This window comes from Paroedura picta, chromosome 2 (assembly GCF_049243985.1).
Source record: "Paroedura picta isolate Pp20150507F chromosome 2, Ppicta_v3.0, whole genome shotgun sequence".
Lineage (NCBI taxonomy): Eukaryota > Metazoa > Chordata > Lepidosauria > Squamata > Gekkonidae > Paroedura > Paroedura picta.
In genome coordinates, this window is record NC_135370.1 from 180372589 (window position 1) to 180386994 (window position 14406).

At 49.6% G+C, this 14406-nt stretch overlaps 1 protein-coding gene across 4 annotated transcripts in view; it reads right to left on the minus strand.

Moving 5' to 3' along the window:
• Positions 1 to 14406, minus strand: part of SLC35F4 (solute carrier family 35 member F4) — a 151732-nt gene that overhangs the window by 9544 nt on the left and 127782 nt on the right. For 3 of the 4 annotated variants that reach the window (XM_077324009.1, XM_077324011.1, XM_077324013.1), the window contains exons 2-4: positions 11356 to 11544; positions 5807 to 6104; positions 311 to 530 (exon numbers count right to left, since the gene is read on the minus strand). In XM_077324009.1, coding sequence (XP_077180124.1) covers positions 311 to 530; positions 5807 to 6104; positions 11356 to 11544 — 707 coding nt within the window. The remainder of the gene's footprint in view (positions 1 to 310; positions 531 to 5806; positions 6105 to 11355; positions 11545 to 14406) is intronic. The other variant, XM_077324010.1, reaches the window with a different exon arrangement.

Here is a 14406-nt window from a genome sequence, read left to right on the forward strand (position 1 = left end):
ACAGCTGAGGACCAAACTTAACGTGACTGCATTTATATGGCCACCAGGGGAAACACCCGGAACGAGGGCTTGAGCCTGAGAGTCCTCCACTACACCAGAGCGATCCTCGGGCTCCAGCAATTTTGAATGCCGGCCAGCCCCATTCAACGGGCCGTCTCACATTTCGACGTTTTGGTTTCAATGCCACGAGCATGGAGTCATGCGTTCGGTTTTGCGTCACAATGTGGGACACGCTCCTCAGCGTCCGGGTTGCACGTGACCAGGGGGTGGGGGGGGAGGGGCCGTGAGAAAGAAGTGCTCCGGTCATTACCCTTACACCCATGAACCTGTCCTTCAGCACGATCCAGGACAACAGGAAGACGAAGGCCTTGTTGCAGCAGAAGAGGGCCGAGACGTCCGTGGCCGTCAGCCGCTTCAGAGCGAGCAGGTACAGGTAGTTGGTCAAAGTCCAGAGAATAGAAAAGGGAGCTGTCCGTTTGAGAAAGAGTTTCAGCGTCAGACCGTCTTCGCCGAAGATCCGACTGCACTCCCTAAGGGGAGGAAAGCGGTCCCGAAGTCAGAGCAAGGAGCGCAAAGGCGTTATGAAAACAGGAAATTCCCATCAACCCCTGGCCCGGTACGGGGATCCCGCGTTATTCTGGCTTTGCAGTTGGCATCGCACAAGTACGTTCTATCAGCCCTTCTCTTGCTTCGAGTGGGCTGTGCAGTTCTCTTAGGGCTTTTCTTGCAGAGCAGTTCTGTTAGAAATTGTGTGGTGTTGTGGCTAAGAGCGGCGGCTTTTAATCTGGCGAGCCGGGTTTGATTCCCCGCTCCTCCACATGAAGCCAGCAGGGTGACCTTGGGTGAGTCACAGTCCTGTTAAGAGTTGTTCTCACAAAGCAATCCTGTTATGGCTCTCTCGGCCCCACCTCCCTCACAGGGTGTCTGTTGTGGGGAGAGGAAGGGAAGGCAATTGGAAGCCGCTTTGAGACTCCTTCGGGTAGAGAAAAGCGGCATATAAGAACCAACTTTTCTTTTTCTTCAGTAATATCAGGGCTTTCTCAGCCTCCCCTCCCTCACAGGGTGTCTGTTGTGGGGAGAGGAAAGGGAAGGTGACTGGAAGCCGCTTTGAGACTCCTTCAGGTAGAGAAAAGCAGGGTAAAAAAAGTTAAAATATCTTCTTCTACTACTACTTCTTTGCACTTTCTAAATTGGCAAATGCTGGTTTATTAATTTAAGGCAGTTCTTCACCTTACCAAAATTTTTTGAAATGTTTTAATAGGAGTCAGAGGGAAGGAGGGGGAGAGAAGAAGAAGAAAATGAAGTTTTTTTGTACCCTGCTTTTTGCTAACTGAAGGGGATCTTACAGTCGCCTTCCCTCCGTGTCCCACAACAGACACCTTGCAAGGCAGAAGGTGCTGAGAGAGCTCTGAGAGAACTGGGACTGGCCCCAGGTCAACCAGCTTGTTGCATGTGAGGAGGAGTGAGGAACTGAACCTGATTCTCCTGATTAGAGGCCAGGTCCTTAGCCACAGGGGAGCTGACAGGGTCGATGCCCCACCCCAAGTGATGCCCCACCAATGAGCTTTCCTCTTGCTGCCGGAGGAGCCGAGACACGCCCCTTTCCACATGGGGGAGGGGCCTTCCTCTCTGCTGTAGATTGGCTCTCCTTTGTCCAGTGCTCTAGCTCTGCTGCTTTAGAAACCTCCCGCCCAGCTTCCACGGGTCACCTCTCCTGCAGCCAGCCAGCCAGCCAGCCTCCCCTCCCTGCCTTGTACAACCTTCCCTTTTCCAACCTCTTCAGTGGAGAGTGGTGCCTCTGCTGTCCCCTTAACAAACCAGAAATGTCTGCCTACAGGCCTGCTAGAGGCCCCTGCTCTTAACCACTACACCAAGCTGGCTTGCTGGAGATCAAGAGAGCCTGACAGTCTACATTACTTGGATGGTCCTAGTCCACTCTTGTAAGATAGGAACTAAGCAGAGGTCAACCATGGTTAGTATTTCATAGAATCACAGAGTTGGAAGGGACCTCCTGGGTCATCTAGTCCAACCCGCTGCACTCTGCAGGACACTCACAACCCTCTCGCTCCTCCACTGTCACCTGCCAACCCCTTGAACCTTCCCAGAATCAGCCTCTCCGTCAGATGGCTCTCCAGCCTCTGCTTAAAAATCTCCAAAGATGGAGAACCCACCACCTCCCGAGGAAGCCTGTTCCACTGAGGAACCGCTCTAACTGTCAGGAACGTCTTCCGGATGTTTAGATGGAATTTCATTTGAATTAATTTCATCCCATTGGTTCTGGTCCATCCCTCCGGGGTAAGAGAGAACAACTCTGCTCCATCCTCTACATCAGTGGTCCCCAACCTGCGGGCCGCGGCCTGGTGCCGGGCTGCGAAGGCCATGGCGCCGGGCTGCAGCTCCCTCTCCCCGCCCCCCCCCCCCGCAGTAAAAAACTTCCCAGGCCACAAACTTGCGGCCCGGGAAGCTTCTTACTGCGGGAGGGCGGGGAGAGGGAATCAGGGCGCGGCTCAATGCGCGGGCGCGGCCTGATGCCCTGCCGGTCCCCAGCCTCAGAAAGGTTGGGGACCACTCCTCTACATGGCAGCCTTTTAAATACTTGACTATTTGGATGACCTCTCAAGGAAGCCCAGGGTTGGCATCAGTAAACACTGAGGTGGGGCAGCTGCCAGGGGAGCCCAGTGCCACAGACCCCCACTCATCAATCTCTCCTGCAGCCTGTCTGTACCCCTCCTGCTAATTGCCCGGAGTCAGTGAGGAAAGGCATATGAGCTGTCGACAGTGAGGGGGCATTTCTGGTGGTCATAGCAGGTAGTGTAGGCAACTGAGCATGGAAGGCGGGAGGGCCTGTGAGCAGGAGAAGAATGCATTGGACAGGTGGAGAGTCCTGCAGGCGTGGGGGTGAAAAGGAGGGCATGAAGGAACCCTGGCCATTGTCTGCTCAGAGTCTGCCAGATCCTGGAACATCAGAAGTAAATTTTCAGCACATGGGACTAAAGCGCTAAAGTGATGGACACTGAAGGTTCATCAAAGCTTGAGTCACATTTGGTCTTAGAGTCGCCAACCCCCAGGTAGAGCCTGGAGTTCTCCTGCCACTGCAACTGGGCTCTTGGAGTGAGTGGCTCAGCATGCCTGGGCATGGGGGAAGGGCTACATCATTTAAGGGTGTATGGGTGTTATCTGCTTGAATGGGATGCCTCACTCTTTGTCTTAACCTAGGATCTGCCCTTTCTCTCGCTTTCTTTGTCCTCTCCCTCTCTTCACATGGCCTTCCATGGGGACACATATCTCCGCAGGTCTCTCCCGGAGAAGCAATGCCCTCTGACTTCCATACCCAAATTCCGGACTGAGCTGGCCACCTGCGATTGGGATGAGACTTTTTTAGCATCCTAGAGTTGGAAGGGACCTCCAGGGTCATCTAGTCCAACCCCTGCAGAATGCTGGAAATTCACAACAACCTGCCCACCCACAATGATTAGGCTTCTCTCTGTGTGTGTGTGTCCTTTCGACTGCAGCCTTAACAGGAAGTGAAGGTGCTTGAATAAATTTAAAGTTTCCACTTTGAAATATACTTCTCAGGAGGCTCATTTTGCTGCACTGGATATTGTGCTTCTATGAAAGGCAACTTTGGCTGTATTAACCCCTTATAGCCAAAGGCACCCTGTTTCCTCCACAGGAAGTGGAAACTTCAGAGGGTGGGGAAACAGGAACCCTTCCCAAATTCCCACCTCCAAGAATTTCTCAACCCAGCATCTCTCAGCTTGTTTGCACCAAGCGTTGAATATGTTGGCCTTGGGTTATTGGAGCGGATGATGTCAGGCTTACAAAGAAGAAGAAGAAGAAGAAGAAGAAGAAGAAGAAGAAGAAGAAGAAGAAGAAGAAGAAGAAGAAGAAGAAGAGTTGGTTCTTATATGCCGCTTTTCTCTACCCGAAGGAGGCTCAAAGCAGGTTACAGTCGCCTTCCCATTCCTCTCCCCACAACAGACACCCTGGGGGGTGGGTGAGGCTGAGAGAGCCCTGATGTCACTGCTCGGTCAGAGCAGTTTTATCAGTGCCGTGGCGAGCCCAAGGTCACCCAGCTGGCTGCATGTGGGGGAGCGCAGAATCGAACCCGGCATGCCAGATTAGAAGTCTGCACTCCTAACCACTACACCAAACTGGCTCTCTAAAGAAGAGAAGAAGACCCTGAAGGAGGCAGAAAGAAGACTATTTGAGAGGAGAGTGAGATCAGGACCTTCTCTCTCCTGCTAATCCTCATTCCTTGTCTGTCTCCAGATTGCTATACTAAGGGGCTGCAGCCGCCCCGGCTGCCCATCCAGGCCTGCTCTCTACCTATAGGCACGGTTGAGGAAGCTCCGGTTCATTAGATCTGAAGAAGCATGCTTGCCCACGAAAGCTTATATCTTTTATGGGTCTTAAGGGTGCCCGACTGGACTCAGTCTTGGTTCAACAACCCTACCAGTTAGACGTCTGCAGGGACTACAGAGAATTCTGTGATTGAACCGGGGACCTTCTGCGTGCCAAGAGGAGCCACTGCCTTATAGCCACGCCCCTTCCTGTTCAAGTCGATATCACCAGGTTGTGAAATCCCTCCTGAAGGCTATTTTGGGAGGCAATTTCCCTGTGCCTCATGCCTAACTAATGTAGCCCATGGACCTCTGCAGAGCTACTTGGTGTCCACCCATGGATTGCCTTGGGAAGAATCCCTATAATTTGTGTTTTTGGCTAGTAGCACAAGCTTGGCAAACAGAGTCAACCTTTTATATTATTATTATTATCATAATGATATTATTATTATTACTATTACTATTACTATTATTACTATTATTATTACTATTATTATTACTATTATTATTACTATTATTATTATTACTATTACTATTATTATTATTATTATTATTATTACTATTATTATTATTATTATTATTATTATTATTATTATTATTATTATTATTATTATTATGTTTCAATTTATATTCTGCTACTTCCCAAAATGAGTCAGAGCGAATTTCCAGAAACATATCTCCACATTGCTACATCCCAAACTGGTTATGATTTATTTATATTTATATTTATATTTATATTTATATTTATATTTATATTTATATTTATATTTATATTTATATTTATATTTATATTTATATTTATATTTATATTTATATTTATATTTATATTTATATACCGCCTCTCTCAAATGTCTCGCGGCGGTTTACAAGATCAATAAAATACAATAAGATCCCCGAAAATACCCCATTAATACGATAGACCATGTCAAAAAATAACACAACAAGATGGCGAAACGCTAAAACGCCAAGCCTCTCCCCCGTTCAGCATGGGTCAAGAACTCTCTTTCTCCCTGGGAGCAAGGAGCTTAGCTGACCTCAACGTAGAGATCCTCAGATGGTAACACCGGGCACTGCTCTGGCCTCAACCATATGCCTGGTGGAAGAGCTCCAACTTGCAGGCCCTGCGGAAAGCTGACAACTCCAACAAGGCCCTTAGCAATTCAGGGAGCTCATTCCAACAGGTTGGGGCCAGAGCTGAAAAAGCCCTGGCCCAGGTTGAGGCCAGGTGTATATCCCGGGGTTCGGGGATAACCAGTAAATTCATACCCACAGAGCGGAGAGCCCTGAGGGGAGCATAAACAGATAAGCAGTCCTGCAGATAGATAGGACCCAGGCCATGCAAAACCTTAAAAGTGAAAACCAATTTAAAGTCACCGATTGCGACTTCTGACTCTGTTTCCTCTTTGCGACTTCTTTGCCCCTTCCGCATATCAGCAAAGACACCCCCGGGACCGGAGACTCACCTGATTTTTTGGATTGGAGACTGCTTTTCCTGTGCGGTTGCCAGGTGCCCAGAATAATAAACAGGGAAAAACATAATGTTCCAGTTTGTGGAAAACCAAGTCATGAAAAACGGGTAATCAAAGTTCTTGTACGTGATTTTGACGATCTGCGTGGTCCCGACCCACGAGGAGGAGACCGACAAGATGATCAGGAATCCCCAGACGATCTTGAGGAACGTGGACTTGCATGATTCGCACCGGGTCTGTGCGTGGCTCTCCTGGCTGGAGGTTTCACCGTGGGCCTGAGTCCCGTCTTCTCCTAAAAGAGAAACAACAGGGTCCGTCATCCTTCCACACTGAGTGCATGAAAAATAATTATCACTCTTCCCAGTTGCAATGTATGGCTGTGAAAGTTGGACCATAAGGAAGGCCGAGCGTCAAAGAATTGAGGCTTTTGAACTCTGGTGCTGGAGAAGACTCTTGCGAGTCCCTTGGACTGCAAGGCGAACAAACCGGTCAGTCCTAGAGGAGATCAGCCCTGACTGCTCCTTAGAAGGCCAGATCCTGAAGATGAAACTCAAATACTTTGGCCACCTCATGAGAAGGAAGGACTCCCTGGAGAAGAGCCTAATGCTGGGAGCGATCGAGGGCAAAAGAAGAAGGGGACGACAGAGAATGAGGTGGCTGGATGGAGTCACTGAAGCAGTCGGTGCAAACTTAAATGGACTCCGGGGAATGGTAGAAGACAGGAAGGCCTGAAGGATCATGGTCCATGGGGTCGCGATGGGTCGGACACGACTTCGCACCTAACAACAACAACAAGGCTATGGCTGAGCTGAACATTACCAAGTTTGACCTTTTGGTCTTGAAGGTCATGATTTTGGCAGGCTGAAACCCTCCAGTGAAAGCCAATTTAAATGTGGCTTTTTGATGGCCATTGGCGACCGTTTGAGGGACGCCTCATTAAATTTGCAGATGACACCAAAATGGGAGGAGTAGCTAACACTTCAGATGATAGAGAATAACATCAACAAGGTCTGAACAACAGAGAACAATATGCAATTCAATAAGGGGAATAGTAGAAGTCTACATTTGGGCTACAGAAATTCATACCGGATGGGAGAGACACTTCTAGGGAAAGGGTACAGAGGAGAGCGACGAAGATTATCTGGGGCCATGGGACCAAGCCCTATGAAGATAGGTTGAGGGACTTGGGAATGTTCAGCCTGGAGAAAAGGAGGTTGAGAGGGGACATGATAGCCCTCTTTAAGTATTTGAAAGGTTGTCACTTGGAGGAGGGCAGGATGCTGTTTCTGCTGGCTGCAGAGGAAAGGACACGCAGTAATGGGTTTAAACTTCAAGTACAACGCTATAAGCTAGATATGAAAAATATTTCACAGTCCGAGTAGTTCAGCAGTGGAATAGGCTGCCTAAGGAGGTGGTGAGCTCCCCCTCACTGGCAGTCTTCAAGCAAAGGTTGGATACACACTTTTCTTGGATGCTTTAGGATGCTTAGGGCTGATCCTGCGTTGAGCAGGGGGTTGGACTAGATGGCCTGTATGGCCCCTTCCAACTCTAGGATTCTATGAGTGTGTGTGAATGTGATCTTAGGGTTGCAGTGTGGTTTGTGGCACAAAATACAGAGGGGGAAGGGGGATTTGTTCCATGGTACCCAAAGCCTCCTGAACGGGGCGTGTGCAATCTGCTTGGGAGAATAAACAAATAGAAATCATCCCCTCATATTTGCCAAACCAATTGAAATTTTGTGAGGGAGATCAACCACGCATGATGAATTATGCACAGCTTGGCTTTCTCCGCACAGTGGATTCCGCTAGCCATGGGGAAGAACACAGCTACATAAGACACCGAAGGCCACTTTTCCGGATCGTTTGAAACCTTCGGGTAAATTCAGACAGGCATAAACAACAAGGAATAGAGGCCCAGGCCTTCCCCTCACGTTGTCTCCTGGCTTGGGGATTGTAGTCCGACTACCTCTTAACGTGGCGGGATGTAAAACCATTTTTGGATGCCCACTCCCTTCAGACGCCCGCCATTTGCCGGCTGCTGTAAGAAAAACATTTTGTCTTGTGCATCCTGAACTTCTCCACTTCATTGAGTGCCTTCCAGGTCTCATTTCCGCACTGGAGGCTTCCGCTGGGCTGCAGGCTGGAGTTTGAGCTACGGCAGGTCGCCCTACCTCTTCCTGCTCCCCCACAGGGGAGTATTTGGCCCGGTGTACCTCGTCTCCTGGATTTGTGTTCCGCATGGCACAGTGCGGAAACGGTCAACTGGTGTTTTGGGAGAGGGAATGTTCTCTGCGTTCGCTTTCTCCACCCCATGCATTCTTTCATAAACCTCTCCCATGTCCCCCTTTAACTCTCTTCATTCCAAATCGAAAAGTTGCAGACTCTCCCTCCTTTCTTGACAGGGGGTGGGGAGGCTGCAATCCCTTAAGCATCTTGGTTGTGCTCTCCTGCAGTTTCCCCAGCTTTTTTTTTGAGATAGAGAGATGAGAACGGCACAGAGAGTTGCAAAGAAGGCCACATCATAGATCTAGCCCTGGCTTTCTCAACCAGGGTTTCAAGAAACCCGGGGGTTTCTTGATGGCCCTGGCAGGCTTTTCCGAGTGGGTGGGAGTTATTTAATTTTTATATACATATTTCAAATTTGTTAAACATTTAACCGGTCAGTCCTAGAGATCAGCCCAGATGCTCCTTAGAAGGCCAGATCCTGAAGATGAAACTCAAATACTTTGGCCACCTCATGAGAAGGAAGGACTCCCTGGAGAAGAGCCTAATGCTGGGAGCGATTGAGGGCAAAAGAAGGGGACAACAGAGAATGAGGTGGCTGGATGGAGTCACTGAAGCAGTCGGTGCAAACTTAAATGGGCTCCGGGGAATGGTAGAGGACAGGAAGGCCTGGAGGATCATTGTCCATGGGGTCGCGATGGGTTGGACACAACTTCGCACCTAACAACAACAACAACAATGACCATAGATGGTCATGTTGATCTGCCCCCATGCAAAAAATGGTCAATGATGTCCTGGAGGGGGTGGGAATGAGAGGGGCCCCAGGTGGGCATGTCCACAGCTCTGCTTCCCAACCATATTCTGCACAATCACATCACTTCTGGGGTTTCTCAAAGCCTGAAGAACATCTCAAGGGTTTCACGTTGAAGAAGAAGAAGAAGAGTTGGTCCTTATATGCCGCTTACAGTCGCCTTCCCTTTCCTCTCCCCATAACAGACACCCTGTGAGGCTGAGAGAGCCCTGATATTACTGAAGAAGAAGAGTTGATTCTTATATGCCGCTTTTCTCTACCCAAAGGAGTCTCAAAGCGACTTCCAATCACCTTCCCTTTCCTCTCCCCACAACAGACTCCCTGTGAGGGAGGGGAGGCTGAGAGAGCCCTGAGATTACTGAAGAAGAAGAAGAGTTGGTTCTTAGATGCCGCTTTTCTCTACCCGAAGGAGTCTCAAAGCGGCTTCCATTCGCCTTCCCTTCCTCTCCCCACAACAGACACCCTGTGAGGGAGGAGAGGCTGAGAGAGCCCTGAGATTACTGAAGAAGAAGAAGAAGAAGGTTCTTAGATGCCGCTTTTCTCTACCCGAAGGAGTCTCAAAGCGGCTTCCAATCACCTTCCCTTTCCTCTCCCCACAACAGACACCCTGAGAGGGAGGGGAGGCTGAGAGAGCCCTGAGATTACTGAAGAAGAAGAAGAGGAGTTGGCTCTTATATGCCGCTTTCTCTACCCGAAGGAGTCTCAAAGCGGCTTACAATCACCTTCCCTTTCCTCTCCCCACAACAGACACCCTGTGGGGTGGGTGAGGCTGAGAGAGCCCTGACATCACTGCTCGGTCAGAACAGTTTTATCAGTGCCGTGGCGAGCCCAAGGTCACCCAGCTGGCTGCATGTGGGGGAGCGGGGAATCGAACCCGGCTCACCAGATTAGAAGTCTGCACTCCTAACCATGACACCAAACTGGCTCTCAAGAAAAAGGCTGGCCTAGGTAGAGGCATGCCAATAAAGGCCGATTTAGTCTCAGTTTTCTTTCTTGGCATTCCCAGCTTTGGGTCAGACTTTCTCACTGCAGCTGTACGATAATCCAGTTTTTCATCAGACTCTCCCTCTTAACAGTTACTCACAGTGGAAAAAAAGCCCGGGCTGGCCTGCATCTGAAGGAAAACATTGGTTCCTTCATCAGTGCATCCTTAATGATCCACAATCGATTTGTTTTTTTTTTACACCTCAAACATGAGTGGTTCTTCCACTGCTTTCTCTCTCTTAGCCCTCTTCTCTTCACGTCAGGCTGCATTGGACGGCAGCGTGGCGTCGGCGTTTCGACGTCTCCGAGATTCCAGCTGACATGAGCTCATCCACCTCTCAGGCCTAGCAGGATTTGAACTCTTAGCGAACCGTCAATTCCTTGTGATATCCCAGTCCCATGAAAAGAATAGAAATTCTCCAGGCCCAATAAAACCCAATAAAGAATGCTTTAATTTCTTCTTATAGTTATCCAAATAACAGTAAATATTCTTAAGCGTCCAAAATAATTACACACAATCAAAACGGGTTCCCGGGTAAACCCTCCCCGGTTTTCCTTATCTTCATCAGTGAAGACAGCTGTCAAATGAGGATCTCAAAAATACGATGAGCACAAAGCGGACGTGATAACCAATACGGGAGGGTGAAAATATAATTAAAATATAATTAAGGGTTCACAATCACTGATGAAGATAAGGAAAACGGGGGTTTACCTGGGGACCCGTTCTAACGTGATTTAAGTCATCCTGCCGAATTCTTCTGTGACATCACTTCCAGGTGGTGACATCACTTCCAGAAGCACAGGAAGTGACATCATTCTGTCACCGACGGTGGCCAAAAACTCTACCTCAGGCTTTCTCAACCAGGGTTTCATAAAACCCTGGGCTTTCTTGATGGCCCTGGAAGGGTTTCCCGCCTGGGTGGGAGAGAATTAATTTTTGAAATGTGTACAATGTTAATTGGGTGATATGAACATGTCCATCTGTCCCCCCCCACCAAAACTGGCCAATATGGGCCTAGAGGGGGTGGGAAGGGGAGGGGCCCCAGGTGGGCGTGTCCACAGCTCTGCTTCCCAACCATATTCTGCATGATCGCGCCACTTCTGGGGTTTCGCGAAGAACAATATTTTAGGGGTCTCTCAACGTGGAAAAAGTTGAGAAAGGCTTATGAGAAAGGTTTCTGATGATTTGCCCAAGTACCAGAGAGTTCCCGCCTCGCCAGCAATGCGATATTGCCACTTCCTCTGCTCACTGAAAGTGAGGTTAATACATTCCCCCAATATCTATTTCAGAGTTGTTTTGCTTCCGGTACTTTCCCCCACCAGCCACCTGATTGGTGACAGAGGGAGGGGCCTCCAGGTGAGGGTTCCCCTGCTCCTGACAAGGGCCGGCTGATCCTATCACCTGCCCTTGCACCCTCCCCAGCCAAAGCGAACACAAAACCCTCATGCGTTGGTGGGATGGGTGGGTGGAGGTTTGCACCTGAGGCACAGAAGGTCTCCTGCTGCCAAGGTGTTTGGTTGCATACCTGACCGGGTCCGCCTCTCTCCTCTGCCATGCCGGCAAAATCCCGAGGGGCTCCGGCTCTGTAGCTCGAGAATAGGAGCCACGGAATCTTCAGCAGCGGTCAAAGGCGAGAGCTGCCTGCGGATGCCCCCCTGGGCGTTGGGGCAGCGGCCTCCTGGCTTGCATCGGATGACAGAGGATCGGGAGGCACCTGAGGAGAAAGAGTTTGCATCAGTTGGGCGGTCGACTTTTTTCATATTTAGTTTCCACTTTAGTTTCTCTAGCGCGGTGGTTCTCAACCTGCGGGTTGGGACCCCTTTGGGGATCGAACGACCCTTTCCCAGGGCTCGCGTGAGGGCAAACAGCTTAGCCGGGGGGTGTCATCCACACAACAGCCTTGCGGGGTAGATCGAGATAGAGCGTTCGTCTGTCTGGAGCAGCGGAAAAGAGCGAGATCGGCCTGGTGGGACAAGAGGCAGAACTGAGCTGAGAAACCCCAGAAAAAAACCAATTTATATACAATCACGAACAATGGATCTTCACACCATGGGTCAGTTTTGGTTTAATATCTGTGAAAGAACCCTTGCATGATTTTATGCTCGGGGGTCTCCACAACACGAGGAGCTGTATTCAAGGGTCGCGGCATTAGGAAGGTTGAGAACCACTGGTCTAGCTAAACCTCCTGAACCTTTATGCGAGAAATTCGCCTGAAAATTCACCCACAAATATAGACAAGCCTGGTAGGCCCAAGAAAGAGATCTTTGCTAGCAAGGGCCACCATTAGTTCACAAGAGGTGGAGCACAACGGAGGCTTCTCTGCCAAGGCATGGAAACGGCATGGACGTGCATCACGCATGCACTACAGCAGGGGTAGTCAACCTGTGGTCCTCCAGATGTTCATGGACTACAATTCCCATGAGCCCCTGCCAGCGTTGCTGGCAGGGGCTCATGGGAATTGTAGTCCATGAACATCTGGAGGACCACAGGTTGACTACCCCTGCACTGCAGAACCACTGTGACGAATGACAGGGGAAGTCTCACATTATCCTGATTTGGATTCAATTCACAGGCCTTCCCCAATCAAACAGGTAACCACTGGTGTAATGGTGGGTAAGATTTCAACAGTCCAGTAAACAGAGGGCCACCAGAAGAATTCAATGACTGCTGGGATTTTGTTTTTTGAATTTGCGGATAAGTAAAGTTAATTTTCCTTTAGAATCATAGAATAACAGAGTTGGAAGGGACCTCCTGGGTCATCTAGTCCAACCCCCTGCACTATGCAAGACACTCACCACCCTCTCGCTCACCCACTGTCACCTGCCACCCCCTTGAACCTTCACAGAATCAGCCTCTCCGTCAGATGGCTCTCCAGCCTCTGCTTAAACATCTCCAAAGATGGAGAACCCACCACCTCCCGAGGAAGCCTGTTCCACTGAGAAACTGCTTTAACTGTCAGGAACTTCTTCCAGATTTTTAGACAGAATTTCTTTTGAATTAATTTCATCCCATTGGTTCTGGTCTGTCCCTCCGGGGCAAGAGAGAACAACACTGCTCCATCCTCGATATGGCACCCTTTTAAATACTTGAAGATGGCTATCAGATCCCCTCTCAGTCCTCTCCTCTCCTGGCTAAACAGACCAAGCTCCCCCAACCTTTCCTCATCCGTCTTGGTCTCCAAACCCCTCACCATCTTTGTTGCTCTCCTCTGGACACCCTCCAGTTTGTCAACATCCCTCTTCAACTGGGGTGCCCAAAACTGAACACAGGACTCCAAGTGAGGCCAAACCAGAGCATAATAAAGCGGTACCATCACCTCTCGTGATCTGGACATGATACTCCGTTTGATACTCCGCCCAAAATCCCATTTGCCTTTTTAGCCACCGAGTCACCCTGCTGACTCACGTTCAATGTATGGTCTACTAAGACTCCTAGATCCTTTTTGCACATGCTACTGCCAAGACAAGTCTCCCCCATCCTATCCTGGTGTTTTTGGTTTTTCCTACCTAAAGGCAGAACTTTACATTTGTAAAGTGTTCCATTACACCTGAAGCAATGTGCTTGTCCACGAAAGCTGATACCTTGACTAAAACCTTGTTGATCTTCAAGGTGCCCTTGGACTCCAACTTTGTTCTACTGCTTCAGACCAATATGGCGACCCACCTGAATCTACCTAGCCCCTTCTAACTGGAGATGCCAGGGATTGAACCGGCAACCTTCTCCGTGCCGAGCTGCTGTTTTACCCCTGAGCCACGGCAGTCCTTGCAAAACTGCTGGCTTTTCTCCCTCCTCCCCTCCTGACTCTATATTGACTGTACAAAAAAACAAAATAAAAACCATCCAACACCCCTTTTTAAAAAAAGAACAAACAGAAATTTGATCTGCAAAAAGACTTTCCTTGATTGAAAGAGGCCGCTCGTATTTGCATTTACATGGATAATTGAAGTGCTCCCAGCGTGGGCTGCATCGTAACACATCTTGCTCAGGAAATTAGGCCGAACGTGGGCTAGCTGGTGCCTGCAGCAAGACATGGACAGGGGCCCGTTTCTCTCTTGCATGTGCAAAAACCCCTGGATGGCCAAACTGGCCCTCCAGGTGCTCATCGACTACAATTCTCACGAAGCCCCTGCCGACACATGCTGGCAGGGAGTCATGGGAATTGTAGTCGCTGGACATCTGGAGAGCCACGGTTTGGACATCCCTGCCCTAGACAGTTAGAAACAGTTAGAAACCCCTTTTCAGACTCTCCCCTCGGGTATTTTAGGGAGTGAAGGGCACTTGGACAGCTCTCTCCCATTCATCCCTTCTCTTTGGCCGTCGTGCACCAATGTTGAGAGACAGCGCAGTATAGTGGCTACGAGTGGTTAAGAGCGGCAGCCTCTAATCCAAAGGACCAGGTGCGATTTCCCACTCCTTCACATGCAGCCGACTGGGTGACCTTGGGCTAATCACAGTTCTCTTGGGACCTTTCTCACACAGCAGTTCTCTTAGAGCTCTCAGCCCCACCTGCCTCATAGGGTGTCTGTTGCGGGGAGAGGAAGGGAAAGGGGTTTGGAAGCCGCCTTTGGACTCTTTT